The following is a 19,784-nucleotide window of genomic DNA, read 5'->3' as shown; positions in this document are numbered from 1 at the left end:
GTAAACTACACGGTATTCAGATCCCAAGGCCTTTACTTATTAGTCTTGTGATTTGGGTTAAAATATTTAACCTTCCTGAGTCTTTGTAAAAGAGTTTTAAGAATACCATTTCTACTTAACTTGCTGAGTTTTTTTTTTTTTTTTTTGAAAATCACATCAAGTAATATCACTTGTAACCTTTATAATAGCAAGGCACTTAAATAAACTTTATAAGCTACTGCTCTTAAATAAATTTTGTAGTACATCTTTCTGGGCATGTTTTTTGTAAAATTGATCTTATACCATCTTCCCAAATTATCCATTTCTTAAACTGGCTTCTTAATTTTTTTTAAACAAAATTCTTCCTTTATACTCATCACATTACTACCTTGTAATGCTCTATCAGAAAGAATCCAGCACACACACACACACACACACACACACACACACACATACACACACGATTGAAGTAGTAACAACAAAAATTTATGAAACAATTCTCCAGTATGTGTAGTGAACCCTGATACTTTCTATTTTGTTTCATCCAAAATAAATGCTGGTGGTGATCCACAAACTGATTCATGACTCACAGTTTGGAAAATAGTAGCCCATTAAAAAACAAAACCAAACAAAACAAAAGAAACAAAAAACCAAAATGTAACCAACAACAACAAAAAAGGAAATGATGTCCTCACCATCATTTCTGGCCATTTCTTCCCAGGTATCTGTGATCTGACAAGAGTACTTTTCACTGTGTCCTACTTGTATCACCATTTTTTAGAACACCATCACTTTTCAAATATTTCCCCCTTTTTCTGAATGTAGCCTTTCTCTTGCTCATTTCCCTTATCACCTCCTCTGCAAAGCCCTTCCAAATCTTCTAGCCAGGTACTTACTTCTTTTGTTCTCCCTTCCCTGACTCCCCTGATATTATACCTAATTTTATTACACTTCTTAGCTGTTATTTTAATTGCTTAAATGTCCATCTGCTGAATATACCATTTATGTGACGATCATTTACATGTTCATCAACTTTTGGTAAACCTTGCATTCTCTGAATAGATTGGGATCATGTCGATTTCAACATCCTGGGCACCCAGCACATCTGACACACAGCAGCTCCCCTCTCAAAGGTTGCTGAATAAATGTATTGATTTTGGAAGTTAACTGAAATACAAGGAAATGGCAGGGCTAAATGTTCAAACTAGAACTTAGGGGTGGTACAAAGGTTCTCTAAAATACATGTAATCTTATGGGCAGATTCATCTCTTGGGTGGGACAACTAAGTCGTGGTCTCCTAAGCCCCGTGCATGGGGGAGTGGTTGGTATCATCTGCTTCTCCTATCTAAACATCATTATAATTCTACTTCAAAATTTCTGTTCTTAATGATATCCCAAGGAGACTAAAATATTTCAACAGTTCAGCCTCCTTTTAATGATATTATCTTGGGTGGTTATGTACTGGTTGAATTGCCCTTAATACTCTTCTAGGGATAGCCCTGGTTATGAGATTAAATTTTCAAATTCCTATGAACTAGGACTTAGTAGAGTTTGCTTCTTATAACATACATCTTCAACAAATGTTCATAAGCCTCGGTTAAAGAAATTCATAAGCAGTACAGCACAGTTTAACAAATGTGTTATTTTAAAGTTAAGGTTATTTCACCAATTCATTATTAGTATTAAAAATACATACATTGTCCTTTTGTAAGCACATACAAAAGCCATATATTATTAAAAACAAATAGAAATTTAAGGATGAAATGTTTGAAAAAAATGTATTATTTGAAAATAGTAGTTAAATGGGATTTTCAAGATAAATCCACATTAACTAGGATTTACAACACAATATAAGCCTGTGCTATTAGTTGTAATGCCAGTATTTGGAGCACTAGGCTGGCACATCAAATTTATTCATTTTCACAGCCTGCAGACATTTTAATGTCTGACTAGCAATAAGAACAAATTACCTAAAAACTTTTAATAGGGTATAATAAATTAAGACTGAATGGTAATGCAAAAGTGGGTACAACAGGACAAAATTATGAATCTCATATAATGATCCAACACTTAAAGCATGGAAACAACACTGGTATTCTGGAATATACGACCACAGTTGATCCTAATTGTTTCTCTCCTCTCAAATAGAAATTGCGCATCAATCTCAAAGTATTGCAAACTGTTCATTACATGGAAATGGTTATGTTTTGCAGGCTTTCCAAGGGGACTCAAACTTCTTTATAAAAGGAGCCAGGCTAGACAAAGAATTTCTTTAATGAGGCTAAGTTTCCTTTAGTTCTTCATTGATAAGCAACAGAAATTGCCTCTGCCAATAAGGAGATTCATGGTAAAGAAATGGAATGGTTCACAGGACTGAAGGAAAAATCAAAGAATCAAGCTTGGAACAGGCAGGACTCCAGAGAGTCCCCATAGTAGGAGTCTTTTGCTGTTCTTGACTGGCCATTCTCATTAGAATCAATAAACTCCAACCTTATCACTTACCACAAGATTAAAAGTCTCAAGAAAAAAATATGATTGGCCAAGGTTAGGACCTACGCTTAGGACCACTGATACAGTGAGAGAAAAGCTCCAGAACAAGTTCTAGAACTCTCTTGGACAGAATACTTGATTTATTTTCCCACTAAGACTGCACAGGTACCCAAGAGCAACTGGTGGTACTGTCAGTAAGACAGTTGCTATACACTCTTCAAAATGACTAAGTCCACCACACATTATTTAAGTGACTTTTAGTTTTTAATCAAAACCCTTCTCTTAATTCATGGAGTTGAAAATTGACTTAGGGGCACCTAGGTGGCTCAGTTGGTTAAGCGTCTGCCTTCGGCTCAGGTCATAATCCTGGGATCTTAGGATCAATCCCCGCGTCGGCCTCCCTGCTCAGCAGAGTCCACTTCTCCCTCTCCCTCTGCCCTCCCCCTGCTTGTGATCTTTCTCTCTCTCTCTCTCTCAAATAAATAAATAAAAATCTTTTTAAAAAAGGTGACTTAAATAACAAGTCTATTTTGATTTCCTCTTTTTGTTACCACAAATTTGAATTTGTTTTACGAACATGGCCCAAGTCTATTTCTCTGTTATATCAAGTAACAAAGAATGCTTAAAGAGAAGGTAAAAAGGATACTTAGATTTTTATTGCGACTTACTACTCTATCTTCTAAAGCAAGAGTTAGTAAACATTTTCTACTAAGAGGTACATAGTTCCCACGTTAAGCTTTGCCAGGCCAGGCAGTCTCTGTAACTACTTAACTCTGCCTTTGTAGCAACAAAGTTTGTAAATAAATATGTGTGGTTGAGTTCCAATAAAACTTTATTTACAAAAACAGGTAGCTGGCAGGATTTGGTCCCGTAAGTTAGCTCTTCTAAAGAATTTAATATTTTTAGGATCAATATTAAGTGTAACATATATTGTATTGAAATTCATTTCATTGCAAGTACTCTGAGGGATATCAAAGGTAACATATTTACTTATAATAATAACCAGTTCAATATTCTACATGAAGTCCTAGAATCTATGGGGTAGCACATTTGTCTATTGTTTCAGTTTCTCTGCGATAGTCCTCAAAATGACATAAGTAAAAGGAAAGCCTGAGCCTGGACAAAGAAGGGATTAAAACTTGAAGACTACATAGTTATAAACTAAAATTATCTACTGACAAAAAGTAATAGTGAACCAATAAAGCCTTAAGGGGAACATATAAATATGCATTCATCGCCAACATATCTATTTTTTTCTTCTCCCCATATCCCTGAATTATTCCTCTTTATTAGTTTTGATCAGAATGACTTGATGTAAATTAATTGCCAGTAAAGTTTGTCAATTATAGCCTCATAAAAACAAGAATTTTAAACTTTGTGAATTATGATGTTTGTTAACAATCCTGGTCTTGGCTTGTACCTATAGTTTGGTTATAGAGTAGGAAGATTTACCATTCTTATGACTACATACTTGCTATTCAGCCTGACGAATAGTTCATCCTGAACTATTTCATCTGTGAACAGGCCTCTTGTTCTATAATTTGTCAATTTTATCATTTTTCAAAATTTACAACTTATATCAGAACATTTTCTCACTCTCTGTGTGACTTCTTCATAGCTAGCTCTTTCCTTGTGCTGCCTTTCACAATATTGCTCTTTCCTGGCTCCCAAAGTCATGTTTTCTCAATTGAGTTTGGGAATCCTGGAGGTGTAATGGAGGGGTGTCAAAAAAGACTAGGGAAAGAAAAAGAAAAAAAAAAAGGACTAGGGAACACAAATAAGTGCTGTAGAAAAAAACACTCCCATTTCCCCGAGACTGGTTCCAGGACTGTCTGGAATCATGACACCTGCCATGTGTTTCCACCTTAGCCTTAATATGCTAAACTCATGAAGCTGTTAGCTTATTAAAGGAAATGGGCTTCTTCACCAACTCCGTACCCCTAGCAGCCGGCAAAGCCTTCCATGCGGTAGGCTTACACTAAATGTTTGTTGAATGGATTCAGGTATTTGTAATATGCTCAAGGAGTAAGAGAATGGAGCCATCATATTGTTAAACCATCAGCAAATATGAAAATTTCAAATACTTTGTACAAAGAAGAGGACAGGGCAGCTCAATATAAGGGAGCATTTCTTGGACACAAGATGGGGTAAAAATGGAAGAAAGGACAAGTTTGGGAATAGTCTACCTAAGGGAATAATGGGATGAATATATTAATTCTTTCATTTATTTAATTATTCATTATAATGAATATTATGTGTACTATACACAAGGAGATTGTTCTTTTTTTTTTGAGAGAGAGCGAGAGAGAGAGGGCAGAGCAGGGGGGAGGGGCAGAGAGAATCTCAAGCAGACTCTACACTGAGCACAGACCCTAATGTGGGGCTCAATCTCATGACCCTGAGATCATGACCTGAGCCAAAATCAAGAGTCAGGTGCTTAACAAACTGAGCCACCTAGGTGCCCCACAAGGAGATTGTTCTAAGTGCTGAGTAGATATCTGTGACCAAGAAAGACCAAGTCCCTGCAAGGTTTACTTTCTAGTTGGAAATATAGATAATAAACATGCAAACATGTATTAAAATTTTAGCAAATGGCAGTGTTACAAAGAAAGTGTGTGTGTGTGTGTGTGTGTGTGTGTGTGTGTGTGTGAGGGAGAGAGAGAGAGAGAGAGAGAGAGAGAGAGAGAGAGACCTTTAAGATAAGTTACAAAAGGCCATGTCCGAGAAAATAACATTAGAGCACAAATGCATATAAATAAAGAGAAATGTACAAAAATCCTGAGAGGGAGGGGACTGGGACATAAAGATAAGAACTGGAGCTAGGGTAGAACCCTCGAGCAAAGAGAAAAGCAAAATTAATTGTAGGAACAGGCATTAGAAGGAAGGGTAAGAAACTGTGAGAGAAGGAACAGCAAGATCAGTGTGGCTAGAATGTCCATTTTGCAAACTATTGCACTTCATGAAAATCACTTATATTAGCATTAATCTTACGCTTCATCAAATAATAATTTTGAATTCACATTGCTTCTATGTTGATGTGAGCAGTTCTTTTTTTTCAATTTGCCATCTGCAATTAGCGTGCTTCACTTTTATTTGCAGATTCTTACTCTCTTGATAATTTCTTACTCTAAGAATAGGGATCCCTTAGGGATGACTTGTTTTTCATGCATTTTAAGCAGTTCTTTACTGCTATGGTTATTACAATAAGTTATAGTTTTGGTTCTTGCTTCTTTCCAATAATGCATGGCAATTTGTCATCTTCTTAAACATGCCATGCTGGACAACAAGAACAAGCCATTGGAATTACCCAGTTATTTTAATATACTTACTTTATGAAAGACACATTGGATAGGCAACAATTTAGGGCCCCTCTCTGAATTTCTGCACGGTGCCAAACCCCCAATAAATCTGTTATTTACTACTTCTGAAAAGATGCATAGGAGCCAAGAAGCTGTAGAGGAGTTTCTAAGCAGCAATAAAAGGCTAAAAATATTTACATAAGAACGAAGTGCCCAACTGTTTAACTGTATTAAGACTGAATTCTCCTGCCACTGCCAGCTAATAACATTGAAAAGTTCCCTGTAAGATGTATTCCCATGTTTATACAATGCTGTAACCCTGAAGCAAGTGACGAGAGACAAATTCTCCTCGCACTAAATTTTTATGCTCATTCCCTTAACGTTAGTGTCCTTTAGTTACAGAAAGTGGAACAAACAAACAAAACTTTATTACTGCTGGGGAAATATAAAGGGCCAGTGATAGTATGAATTATTCTTAACATTGGGGTCCCAAGGAAGGGCAACAGATGGCAGAAATTTTTACTGAAGTTATTTGTCCATCAAAGTTCCTATCAGCATTTGAGTCCCAGCAGTGCGGCTGTTAAGAAGTCATCCAACTCACCAGCCAGCTGGTGAAAATCAGCACTGTAAAAGCCGACTGTATAGAAAACATACTTGTATTCAATTTGATCTTTTACACCATATGTCTTTTTCTAGATAGCCTTTGATTTAATCCATATTCATTCAAAGTCATTCATCTCCTATCAAGTCATTTCAGGGAGAAGATTCCGGATTACGTATTAGAGTACCTCCAAAGAAAAGTACCAAAACTCACTCGATAGCAGATAGTGTCAGGGACCTATGCACATCCATTCAGTTCTCTTTATTTCTGGGTAAGCCAATGGGTTTTCAGTAATGACACCTGCTGCTTGAGGCCTTTCTGGACTGCAAACTGGGTGAGATTTCCTTTATGAGAAAGCCTTTTCACAGACGCACTTGTCTCAAACTTTTGGGCAGGCCCTACCTAACTCCAATGTACTCTGTGAATCTAAACTTCTGAGACTTGGGTCCTTTGAAAAGCTCCTTGGATTTTTTTTTTTCCTCTATCACAAATAGCCAAGGTAGGGCAGAATTGCAGAGCTGCAGAACTGCTAAGCGTAGACTCTTCGATTCTTCTTTCTTTGCCTCCCTCCCCAACTCCCAGACACCAGTGCCTTTTCTTTCTTTCTTTTTTTTTTTGCCATTTATTGTTTCATCTGAGAGCCCACAGTAATGTTTTCATGCTATAACTACACAGTCTCTATGGAATTTTCCATTCTTCATGCAAGCTTCTAATTTGAGAAAAGGCAAAGTATACTCTGCTTAACTGGGACATAAATTCAAACTAAGGTTTTGAGATTTGATGGTGAACATGAACATTACAACATGACATATTTAATCCATGTTGACTTTATCCTTAATCACAGTGAATTAAGATGTATCATTATGTTACAAAGTAAACAGCTTTTAATTGAATTTACTTACAGCAATATATATATATAAATATATTGCATATGTACAATATGATATATATTGTGGAGTAAAACACTGTAGTACTGAAAGATATACCAGAAAACTAATTAACTTCACATTAAAAAGATGATGTTTTGCCTAAAAACATCAGTTAACTCATGTCAAAATGACACACTGCTGTTCCACTCTCTATGTTGGCTTAACATTTGTCAATTTAAAGCCTAAAAAATTTTATCTAAACAATCCCTTTTCCGTTTACTTCTTAAGTTGCTTTTAAATGGAATTTCTTAAGCTGTCAAGGTGTCATGCTTGTTCACGGCAATATTCTTTAGAAAGTACTGTTAATTTTTATTTAGTCATCTGTTAATGGAAATTTGGTTTTTTTCCACCTTGTGGCTATTATGAATAGTGCTCCTATGAGCATTCATCTACAAGTGTTTGTTTGAACACATGTTTTCAAATCTAGGAGTGAAATTACTCAGTCCTATGGACATTTTATGTTTAATTTATTGAGTAACTGCAAACTGCTTTCCAGAGTTGAAATATGGTCCACTAAGCAGCATTACCCCACAAAACAAACAGCCTCCATTTCCATGAATAGCAAGAATATTCCACTCTTTTAAATATTTGATCTAATGGTGATTTTTAGACTTTCTTTTTTTAAAAGCGCTGATTTCCAAGATCTATAAAGAACTTCTCAAACTCAACACCCAAAAAACAAATAAGTCAAAAGATGGGCAAAAGACATGAACAGACACTTCTCCAAAGAAGACATACAAATGGCTAACAGACACATGAAAAAACGTTCATCATCATTAGCCATCAGGGAAATTCAAATCAAAACCACACTGACATAACAATAATAATAATAAAAAAACACACTGAGATACCACCTTACACCAGTTAGAATGGCAAAAATTGACAAGGCAAGAAACAACAAATGTTGGAGAGGTTGTGGAGAAAGGGGAACCCTCTTGCACTGTTGGTGGGAATGCAAGTCGGTACACCCACTTTGGAAAACAGTGTGGAGGTGCCTCAAACAATTAAAAATAGAGCTACCCTTTGGCCCAGCAACTGCGCTACTGGGTATTTATGCCAAAGACACAGATGTAGTGAAAAGAAGGGCCATATGCACCCCAATGTTCATAGCAGCAATGTCCGCAATAGCCAAACTGTGGAAAGAGCCGAAATGCCCTTCAGCAGATGAATGGATAAAGAAGATGTGGTCCATATATACAATGGAATATTACTCAGCCATCAGAAAGGATGAATGCCCAACTTTCACATCCACATGGATGGGACTGGAGGAGATTATGCTAAGTGAAATAAGTCAGGCAGAGAAAGTCAGTTATCATATGGTTTCACTTATGTGTGGAACATAAGGAACAGCATGGAGGACATTAGGAGAAGGAAGGGAAAAATGAGGGGGCGGGGAATCGGAGGGAGAGCTGAACCATGAGAGACTATGGACTCCGAGAAACAGACTGAGGGTTTTGGAAGGGAGGGGGTGGGGGGATGGGTTGGCCCCATGGCGGGTATTAAGGAGGGCACGTACTGCATGGAGCACTGGGTGTTATACGAAAACAATGACTCGTGGAATCACTACATCAAAAACAAATGATGTATTGTATGGTGATTAAGATAACATAATACAATTAAATTAAAAAAAGAAAAACAAAAAAAGACTTTATTTACTTGAGAGAAAGAGAGAGTAAGAGAGAGAGCATGGGAGGGGGAAGGGTCAGAGGGAGAAGCCGACTCCCTGCTAAGCAGGGAGCGGGATGGATGCAGGACTCGATCCCAGGACCTCGGGATCATGACCTGAGCCAAAGGCAGTCACTTAACCAACTGAGCCACCCAGGCGCTCAATTTTTATAATTTCTACTGTCAACCTCAAGAATTTTCAACCCCATTAAATAACAGTCTATGTTTCAAAACTTACTGCTTTCTACTCTAGGAGGACATGTAAAGCTAAATGTTAGGACACGTTATGATTTCCACTTTCCTATTTTCACTCAAGGTACTTGTTGGCACACCAATTCACTCTGTCACTATATGAGTTAATGTTATTTTCATAACTTTCTTTCATGGTGTTCAGCTTTCCCTTTGAAAACTCCCATTAACATTTCTTCTTGTTCTAAAATGAGTAGGCAGAAGTGTCAGCTCTCTGAGGAGGATGTGTTTGGCTGAACTAGAATTTTCCTCAGTTCCTAATCCAAGAGCTGTACTTTGAGAAAATGTCACAATTCATAAAAAGATAAGGTTTAATGAAATTGTCAGGTTGTCCAATCTGTATTTCAGATGGTTGGGGACAGTAATTCAGCAAATAAATTTTTATTTCTATAAATATAGGCTAATCACTTATGAAGTGTGATTAGTTACAATAAGATCTTTCATTTAATGAGTAATTATTTTGTGAAAAATGTAAATCTAAGTGCTACCTGCACTTCTCATTTTTATTCCTATTTAAGAGAAGAGATAGCAGAGGCATGGAGACACATAAGACACTTTCTTAAGATTCTGCCACTACTAAGCTAAAAGAGCTAGGATTTGAACCCACACTTTCTGAATGTGGCTTCCAACCTCTTTGCCAACCTTCTGAACTTCTATTAGAGCCCAATGTGGCAAGTCAATATTTTTGTGGGTGATAAAACTTTGCACATGCACTCAGTTACTGCTGGTGGAATGAATATACAAGAAGATGCATGGGGGCGCCTGGGTGGCTCAGTTGGTTAAGCGACTGCCTTCGGCTCAGGTCATGATCCTGGAGTCCCGGGATCGAGTCCCACATCGGGCTTCCTGCTCAGCAGGGAGTCTGCTTCTCCCTCTGACCCTCTTCCCTCTTGTGCTTTCTATCTCTCATTCTTTCTCTCTCTGAAATAAATAAATAAAATCTTTAAAAAAAGAAGATGCATGAATAATTGAGTGTATTAGCAAATGAGTTTTTAATGGCATATAGCATAACTGATATATTCTCATGCAAAAAATTAATTTTTAGAAAGAGATTTCCTATCGTGGCATGACACATTTCTGGAATATCTTGAAAAATGTGAATTCACATATTTAATTTTATCATTAACTTGGGACAGAGAAAAAAAATCATTGAGTTGCATGGAACCAGACCATCTATCTGTTATTGGCAGTCACTTTATTTTGAATGACAATACCAAGTGTCAGTAGGACAGTGTTTATCTTTTTTCAAGCTAACAAATTAAATAAAATGCAGTTTGATAGAAATATATATATATATATATACACAAAAGCATACAACATGTACATACTTTTTATTTTATTTCATATTTATACATGATATTTTGCTAAAAATTATACATATGAGGCTTTAAACTCCAGGGTACCCTCTTGTCTATCTGTTTAGTATATGGGCAGCTTGGTTTGATTTTCCTCAAAGCAACCATTACCGGTTCATGCCAACATATCTGTCTGCTACTAACAGGCACCATCAACATTCTGTTTCCTAAAATAATTTCTTAGCAAAAATTTAACCTCATCCTCTTATTTGTTATTACTCAATCAACAATCATTATGGCCAAGATAGCTGAAATTATCAGAGATTCTATTTGTCTTACTAATAATGGTGGTGCCTTACAGTGTCCTTCTGGACTTGTTTTCTGAGACTTAACAGAATAGAAGACAACCTTGGGCATTTTATGTACATGTGTGTGCGTGCATGTATGCACATATGCATGTGCATGATTTTGGAGCTTCCTAATCAGTAGGGGAAAAAAGAACACCTTTACTGTTCAGAGGATTTGCAATATCATTCACAGTCCCTTAGCTAGAAGAAGTTTTCCTTGGACAAGCAGAATTCCCTTTCTTATTTCATGTATAAGTTGAGTAAAAAACAGACTAAATAAAATAGTCTTTTAAAAAATTCTTCAATTAAGGGGAAAAGTTTTGATAAGATGTTTATCAATGTCAACTAAACCACACTGTCAAGAACTGAGGATCTTTAGACATTCTCAAGACATTTACAAGCATCACACAGTTGCAAGAGAATGCAGAAATAAATGTACTAAAAGATCAAATGGCATCAAAAGCCTTTGGCTTGGATTTCTGCTTCTGGTCAAGTTAGAGTAACAGGGACCAGATTTAGCCTCTTGGCTAAAAACTGAAGAAAAGGGACAAAACATATGAAATGATGGTTTTGAAGACATTAGATACCTGTCAATGAAAGATACTGATCTCTGAGAAATTAGAAACAAATGAGGTGACTCCACAATTATTGCCCCTTACTGTCTGGAAAGAGTTCCAGGCTACGACAAAGGATAAAGAAACCCTCACAAAACTAGGAGGTCTCTTTGAGTGGATGGGATGAAGCTGGGACTTCCAGGAGGCCAAGACAGCTAGAGTTCACAGGGCAGAGTACCAAACAGGAGAAATATACACAGGGAGAAAACACTGGAGACCACCAGAGAGCTCCCTTCCAGGCTTCAGTGGAGTCTTGATCAGCTCTTACATGTGAGCAAACTACACATGATGAGGGAGAAAACTATGCAAAAAGATGAAAAGTAACAGCCACCAGAGCTCACACACAGCTGGGATAGTGCCTATTCTTGCCAGCCACTGTGGAAAACCTCATCATTCACAGGGCATCAGAGAGCATACTCAGAAGGGTTTTGACTCAGTAGTGGAGCAAAATTAGCCCTAGACTTAGCTGTTCTGCTTAAAACTCACAAAGTCTAAAAGAGAGATGCTCAAAAGATCAAGTTGCTTCCAAGTAAATTAACTGTGTCCCAGAACAAAGGTCAAGAATATTTATCAGCACAAAAATACCAAGCACTCAACAAGTTATAATTCACAACATCCGGCATCCAGTCAAAATTACCATTCATCCAAAGAAGCAGGAAAAAAAGACCCATAATGAAGAGAAAACTTAACTGAAAATGACCTAAAAGAGACACAGATGATAGAATTAATAGACAAGGATGTTATACCAGTTGTTATAATTGTATTCCATATTTTCCAAAAGGTAGAGGAAAGATTGACAAATTGTGTAGAGACATGAAAGATGTAAAAAGACCCAAGTCACACTTCAACAGGTGTTGAATCACACAAAACAACAGTGTCTAAGGTTAAAAATATACACTACATGGGATTAACCACAGATTAGATATTGCAAAGGATTAGATTGGTCAATTTGACAATATAAATCATGTAATATGAATTACACAGGAAAAGGACTGAAAATAAACAGAACACATTAAAAATAATGCCTGAAAAATTCTAAATTTGATGAAAACTAAAAACCCATAATTCAAAGAAGCTTAACAGACCTCGAGAACAAGAAAAGTGAAGAAAATGATACCAAGGCACATCATAAACCAATTGCTCGATTTCCAAAAGCACTCCCTAATAACCCTTCTGTATGTTAATCTCCATCTCAGAGGAGGCCTCCCAAAGATGCTGACCTGAAATATGTACCAAAGTCCATATTAAAACGACCACTCTCTGAGGAGTAGAATGGAAGTATACATACACTTCTGCATTGCTTTATTTTTTTATAGTGAGTATATATTTTTTAAATAATAAAAACCAGATTAAAATGTATAACTACTTTCTGTAGGTTATCTCTGGAAATGGCAAGAGGTTTAACATCTCCTCAAGTACAGCTTAGCGGCACATATTTTCGAGACCTAGTAATGCTGCATTAGCCCCAAATTTACTTTAGTGCTATTACAAAATATATTTTGTATATGATGGCAGATTGGAAAGCCATGGATTTCCTCTATCTTCAGTGCCGATGCTGATGTATATACAAGTTTTATGGATATACACATGATTACACAAGATTTTAAAATTCTTCATATTATATGTTTACACAGCTTACCTATATGTATGTGCTTACATGCTTACTTAATATCATAAGATAGTTTTGCTATGCAAGAAATTATATGAGAATAGAGAACTGTAAAGTTGAATATGATGTTGCTTTTATGAATACTGCATTTTGAAATGTCTGAACATATAATAAATTACCTTTTACTTTGCTTTCATCTGTCTTAATCAGTATTTTATGGCATTAAAAATTGGCCACAACTCAAATCTGCTTGACTGAAAATTGATACATGAACAATTTGAGGTAAAAAGTTACCAAAATACTTTAGACTTGGTATAATAAACTCAATATTTCCTTGAGGTTATATATTTTATAAGGTTATATATATTTATAACCTAAGTTATAACTTCCAAAATCTAAAGACACAGCAAGTTGAAATTAAACTGTACACTGGTTATAATCCATATGTTGCATTTCCATTAACACAAACCATAAAAAGTCAATAAGTACCACCAATTAACTCTGCATTGTTTTGGCCTCTGGACTATCTCAGAAGGCATTCTGTCAGTAGAATATATAGAAATATTGCTACATCACAATTGTCTCTAGGGAAACAGAACTGTAATTTTATCATGATGGATATTTCTAGCAACTGCATTATTGTTAAGTATACCACAAGTTCTCCTGTACAGGATTCAACATAAGGCAAAAACACACACTGCCTCAAAGCCACAGGACACCATGCTATAAGATTCTTCCCTGTATCACAGATTCAATTACACTTTGCAGTTCATCAGATAAACCAGTTAGATCTAGGCTAAGTCTCACCCTAACACAAATTGTCCACAGCACAGGCTCCCAACATGGTATTCTGATGATGTTCTAGTACGTGTAGTGATGACAACAAAAGTTGGGAATTATAAATTTCCATCATCCTTCACAACCTGAACTTAAAGAAGTTAAACAGTTGCAATATTGTGGCGAAGACAAAGACAGTTTGAAAAAAGAGATCTTAAGACCTTACCTTCAGATACCATTTGTATTTGGCATGTTCCCAATTCTCAGGGATTTGTGTCTTTTTGAGAAACTGTTCCGCCTCGGTTAGCCATTGATTGAGTATCTTCATATCATAATGAAACCGCCGCCATTTTTCCACAGATCTGTCAAATCGCCTAGAGGCAAAAAATATGGATCAAGAAAAATAAATGGATTATACAAATTACATGGACATAGCATATATGTTATATTATGTGGAGAAGGATATTATTTTGATAGTTTCTCATATTTGTAGATTTCAATTTCAATTAACAGAAATAAATTATACTGAATAAAAAGGATGAATTAAAAGGTTGTGATTTTTGTTTCAAAATCAAATGCATTTCTTGAATGAAACAAAGATAAAAATAACAATTATGGAGTATTAAGATTTTCTTCCCTATGAGCATATTTAATTTAAAAGATTCCAGGAATTTAAAAAATATATATTAGCATCTAAGAAATTAAGTATTTTGCAGCTAGATATTCAATAACAACATATTTTTTGGATCAAAATCTAATTATCTGCACTAGGTGTTAAATGTAAATGGCGAATCACTAAATTCTACTCCTGAAGCCAATGTTACCCTATATGTCAACTAACTAGAATTTAATAAAAACTTGAAGCAAAAAAAAAAAATCAAATTATCTCATGAAGCCTATCAATTTTCATATTACTTTTGATCCAAAAGAGTTTATGCATTAAGGTTCTCAAGCATCCAGGATAACAGATTTAACCAACTAACTGATCTATTAGTCTAAACCAGGTGATGAGTGTTATCTTCCTTTAATCTTCTTATTTTGTTGTATCTGCTAATATTTTCAATTGGAATGCTGAAGGAACTCAGTGCAAGGTACTGTGTTAGTATTGCACATGGAAAGAATATTAAGAAGGAGGTACCTGGTCATGTTCTGGTCACAGAAGTGACTGAGGCAGAAACGAGCCAGGGTTGTATGTTGACCTTAAGACAGTTGCACATAAAAATCACCAATTAAATCAATATCTTTGCGGGTGGGATCCTGACACTGGTATTTTTAAAAACACCCAAGTGATTCTAATCTATAGTCAAGGTGAAAAACATTCTATAAAGTAAGTTTTAAAGTCTTAAGGGTGTTATGAACTACTGGGTCTCCTGGGGCCTGTCCAAAAAGGTATTTGCTAGCATTAAACCAAAAGCCATCCTGAAAATTCCTGGCCGTGGGGCTGCCTCAGAGTCCAGGAACCTGTAGAAGTTCTCTGAGGTCTACTCTTAAGATGTAGTAGGTTATAGTTCTGAACATCTCAACATCTTTTCAGATCTCTACCCCCATTTCGGAAATTTAAATAATCTTAGAACTTAAATAATGCCCCAACTCCCTATTGTTTCAGTGGGAAAGGAATGGAATTAACGTTTCTTTAACAGTTACTATGATCCAGGCACTGGGCTCCATGTTTTTACTTATTTCATGGACTCCTACAACAACCCCTACAACATAACAATTATTATTCCCATTTTCCACTGGAGAAAAGTGAGAGTCTGAGCAGTCTGCCAAAAGGTAAACAGGAATAAAATGACAGAAAGGGGATTCTCAGATCTCTCTGGCTTCAGTGGTGCCTTTCATGGTCTTCCATGCTCTTTGGTAGGATTTCCTTTTTTTCAAGATGAAGTCTTACTAGCTTAATAATTCAAAGATATAGTTGTTGGGGTTTTCTTTCTTCTTCTTTATCATCTTCTAAATAATGTATCTACATCTACAATGCATTTTATCAGATACCACACTTGATAATTAACTATATTTTTCTTTTTTAAAGATTTCCTTATTTAATTTATTTGAGTGGGGAGGGGCACAGGGAGAAGAAGAGAGAAACTTCAGCAGACTCCGCACTGAGCATAGAGCCCAATATGGGTCTCAGTCTCACGACTCTAAGATCAGGGCCCTGAGATCACAACCTGAGCCAAAACCAAGAGTCAGACATCTAACCAACTGTGTCACCCAGGCACCCCAACTATGTTTCTTACTTTAAAAATACCTAAAACAGTATTTTGGTAGCATTAAAAAAGGCAGCCAATGGTAGCCAAAAGGGGTAGTCTTTAACTATAGATAGTTTAAAAATAAGAATTCAGCCTTTAATAATTAAAGGCATTCTAGGGTTGATCAAATGTGATATAACCATCAGCCACAAAATGATCTTGGAAACATTTTGCGTGGTGTAATGATAATTATGTTTCCATATATTTTCAGCACTATATAATACACAATAAATGACTTAAGAATACGTCTTAAGAATTTACTCCCTTTATTTTTAAGATTTTATTTATTTATTTGAGAAAGAGAGGGGGAGGAGAGGGAGAGGGACAAGCAGACTCCATGCTGAGCGCAGAGCCCAACATGGGGCTCGATCTCTAGACCCTGAGCACCAATTGAGCCACTCAGGTGCCCCAAGAATTTATCCCCTTTAAAAGAAAACTGTACATTCCTTATGTCTCATAGTGACTCACATCACGAGTCAAAATTTTTGTTAAGTGAGAAGCTAAAAAATGATGAGGCATAGTTGGTATTTTTCCATCTTGGTGAGACTACAGTTGATTTCAATTATCATTACATTTTTCTATGTTGTAAAGTTTTTCTACAATGTGCATTTCATACTTTGATATTCAGAAAAAATACAGTTACTTGAAAATAATTTTAAAAGGCAGTTTCACACGTTAATGACTACTACCTCCAACTCTTCCTGCTACCACAGTTTGAGAAACAGGCAGAAGCTAACCAGAACACAGAAGAGTTGGCATTTGGTCACCATTTACCATTCCCCTACCTTTGTAGCAGCCATTGGTCCCCTTCTTACTTTGCTTTTCTTCTCCCTGATCCCACCACCAGAATTATTCTCTTGCCAACTCTTTTCAGCTACTGGCAGGTGACTGTTTTTCCAACATTTGTGCTGTAAATGCCAACTCTTCATTCCAGGCTGCTGCACAGACATGTCCCTCCAGCATTCAGAGCACTGGCAGTTACCACCTTCCACTAGATTCCACAAAACCTCCTTCCTCCCCAACCAACCCCTGTTCCTCTTCACAGATTATCTTTCCTCTAAATTCCCCTAAACAAGAAAACCATAAGGGCCCCTACAATTAATCATGGCACCCCTAGCTCTGCAAGACACAGCTGGAGGTAGGAAGAAAAGGGAAACATGCTATAGTCCCGGGCTCTCTATTTTCCATCCTTGTTCCAGGCCCACAAAAATGAGACAGGATGGATTTGTCAGCCACACAGGACTATCTGTGGTTCCCCATGCCCTGCTACTGCCTCAGAGCTCTGTGACTTGGCACATTAGTTCCATATTCTTGAAATGCCTTCTTGCCCTCTTACTGTAACCTCTTCCCCAACTCCTGCAAAGCAAACTTTTGCATTAAAAGACTTGGTTTGAACTACTTACACTGTGACTTTGTAAACATCTAAATCTAGAATATTCATTATAGACTGCAAGTGCTAAAACTTTGAAAACTGTAAAGTTGATTTAATTTTATTATTAAAATTAATGTTAAAATGAGTAATTCTATTAAAACAAAATATTAAAGTATAAAAGCATGCACTTTACATGTGATGGCATTTAATGTGAGTAATAATATTTTAAACTCCATTTCAAGCATCGCATAAAATTTTAGAATATACTTTTCAGCATTTTAATGTGCGTTGTTAACAGCAAAGTCTAAATCTATTCTTGAAATTACTATGTAAAATTTCATTTTTTATCATGACTGCTTTGAAACTTAGACCCTTTCCCACCAAAGAAATTCTGAATGAATAGATATAAATTTTGCTAGTTTTACAATGTTACATTTGTAAGTTTAATCTCTAATCAGTCACTAGGCTCCCTAAACTCCTCTCGCTCCATTAACTGGACTGTCCAGGATTGAGGAAAAAGGCAGTAAGACCTACAAATACATAGAGATATTAAAAATACCATTCAGGAAAATAAATACAAGTGTTACCCTCTATGTTATTACTAGGGGAAAAAATGTTGTTGCTTTTTTCCCTGGCAGTAAGAGGAAATGTAAAACCAACTAAATAAAGGACAAAAATGGCAGTATAAACATATGGATAATAAATCAAGTGATTTTAAAATTTTGCAAATATTAAAATTCTTATTCACTATGCAAGCAGTATTTAAAATTACACTGCTGCTTCATTTATGTGCGGCGTAACTTACTTCCTGCTGTTCTAAATCAAGTTAGTCAGATTATTCTCAAGCATAAATTACATTTAGGGAGTAATTTAGGTACTTTAGGACATACTTTAACACTTTCAGGTCATTAAGGTGGTGCTCAATTCTATGAAATAGATTTAAATAAATAATATCCTAGTAGCCTTCTGACACATCCACTGTGGCTTTATACTTAAGTCAGCTAACTCAGCATTAGGCTGTTGGTTATTTCTTCCTACATATTTCATCTTTGATGAGATGAGTGGGAGGTACCTTGGCTAAAGCCTCGTGGTCCAAACTGTAGGTGCGGATAAAGTTAAATTAGTTCTTTGTCCCAAATCATAGTACCTTACTCCTCCCTACCCACCCTCTTCCTCACTTTCCCAGTAATATAATTTTGTAGTAAAACCTAAGTATGTTAACAGTTAGAAAGGTTTTTTCCTACAGAACCTGACTTAAACTCTGAGAAGCTCTCCCATGGCTCCAACTCTGCCCACCTCTCTTATCTCTTTTTATTTTTCTCTCCTAAGTCACTGCCCCAGATTTCCAGGCTAAAGTGTGTCCTCTGGTGTCTATTTTTTTTTTATACTGGACCCAGGTCCACTCATGTATAACTGACCGTCTCACTGCACTCACTCACTGGATACAGGCTTCTACCTGAACCCACGACCTCATCTTTTCAAGCAGACAGAGCCCAGTGGTCACACTGCCAAGGTTGGAATTCTGGCTTCATCATTTACTGTATGGCCTTGGGCAATAAGGGACCTCTCTGAAAAGTAAGTATGAAAGTAGTACCTACCTCCTCCTAAAGGTTAATTGTGTGGGTGAAATGAATGAAAGTATTTAAATTTCTAAGAAAAGTATCTGGCAGTGTTTGACAAACAGTTGTAGTAGTTATTGGTGTAATCGTTCTGCCTCTATTTGGCTTAGGTTTTCAAATGCAAATCAAATCACCAATATAGAATCCAAGACATGTCAGTGTCTCTTTGGTGGGAATAAATCATTAGCCAGTTTATGGAAGTTGAATCATTACTCTAGCATAGAATCCATGGTGGACCACATCTGACCCTACCCATACTATACATATTTTTGAAACACCTTTTATTGTGAAACAATATAGAGAAGGATACATTCAATCCCATGTTACCATCACCAAGGCCAAGAAATAAAAAAAAAAAAATTCCAGTAGCTAGGACCCCTCCTGAACTCCCTCTCAGTCACTACTCCATCCTGCCTCCACAGTGTAACCTCCCCATATACATATAACAAGGGATGTCCTGTGTCTCTGTGTCTGGTTATCCCCATAAGCCTAACTTCCATGGTAATCATTCCCTTAGAACCTTGTAATTTATGTAATTTAAATATACATCCCTAACACTGGAGTTTGGTTTGTGTACTCTTTTGAACTTTTTATAAACGCAACCATATAATATGTGTTATTTTGTGTGAGGGTTTATTAGCTCAATATTACACTTTTTTTTTGCCTTTTTTCCCAAGGTTATAATTTTAA

General features: G+C 36.3%; 1 protein-coding gene across 2 annotated transcripts in view; it reads right to left on the bottom strand.

Annotated features, from left to right (window-relative positions):
* The window catches only part of DMD (dystrophin), a 2,222,747-nt gene that overhangs the window by 1,067,454 nt on the left and 1,135,509 nt on the right, over nt 1–19,784 (bottom strand). For both annotated transcript variants that reach the window (XM_073901937.1, XM_025857655.2), the window contains exon 44: nt 14,081–14,228. In XM_073901937.1, coding sequence (XP_073758038.1) covers nt 14,081–14,228 — 148 coding nt within the window. The remainder of the gene's footprint in view (nt 1–14,080; nt 14,229–19,784) is intronic.

This window comes from Callorhinus ursinus, unplaced genomic scaffold, assembly GCF_003265705.2.
Source record: "Callorhinus ursinus isolate GAN/ISIS: 27379988/994484 unplaced genomic scaffold, GSC_fseal_2.0 scaffold16, whole genome shotgun sequence".
Taxonomy (NCBI): domain Eukaryota; kingdom Metazoa; phylum Chordata; class Mammalia; order Carnivora; family Otariidae; genus Callorhinus; species Callorhinus ursinus.
Note: the sequence above shows the minus strand (reverse complement) of the source record. Positions and strands in the feature narration are given on the sequence as shown.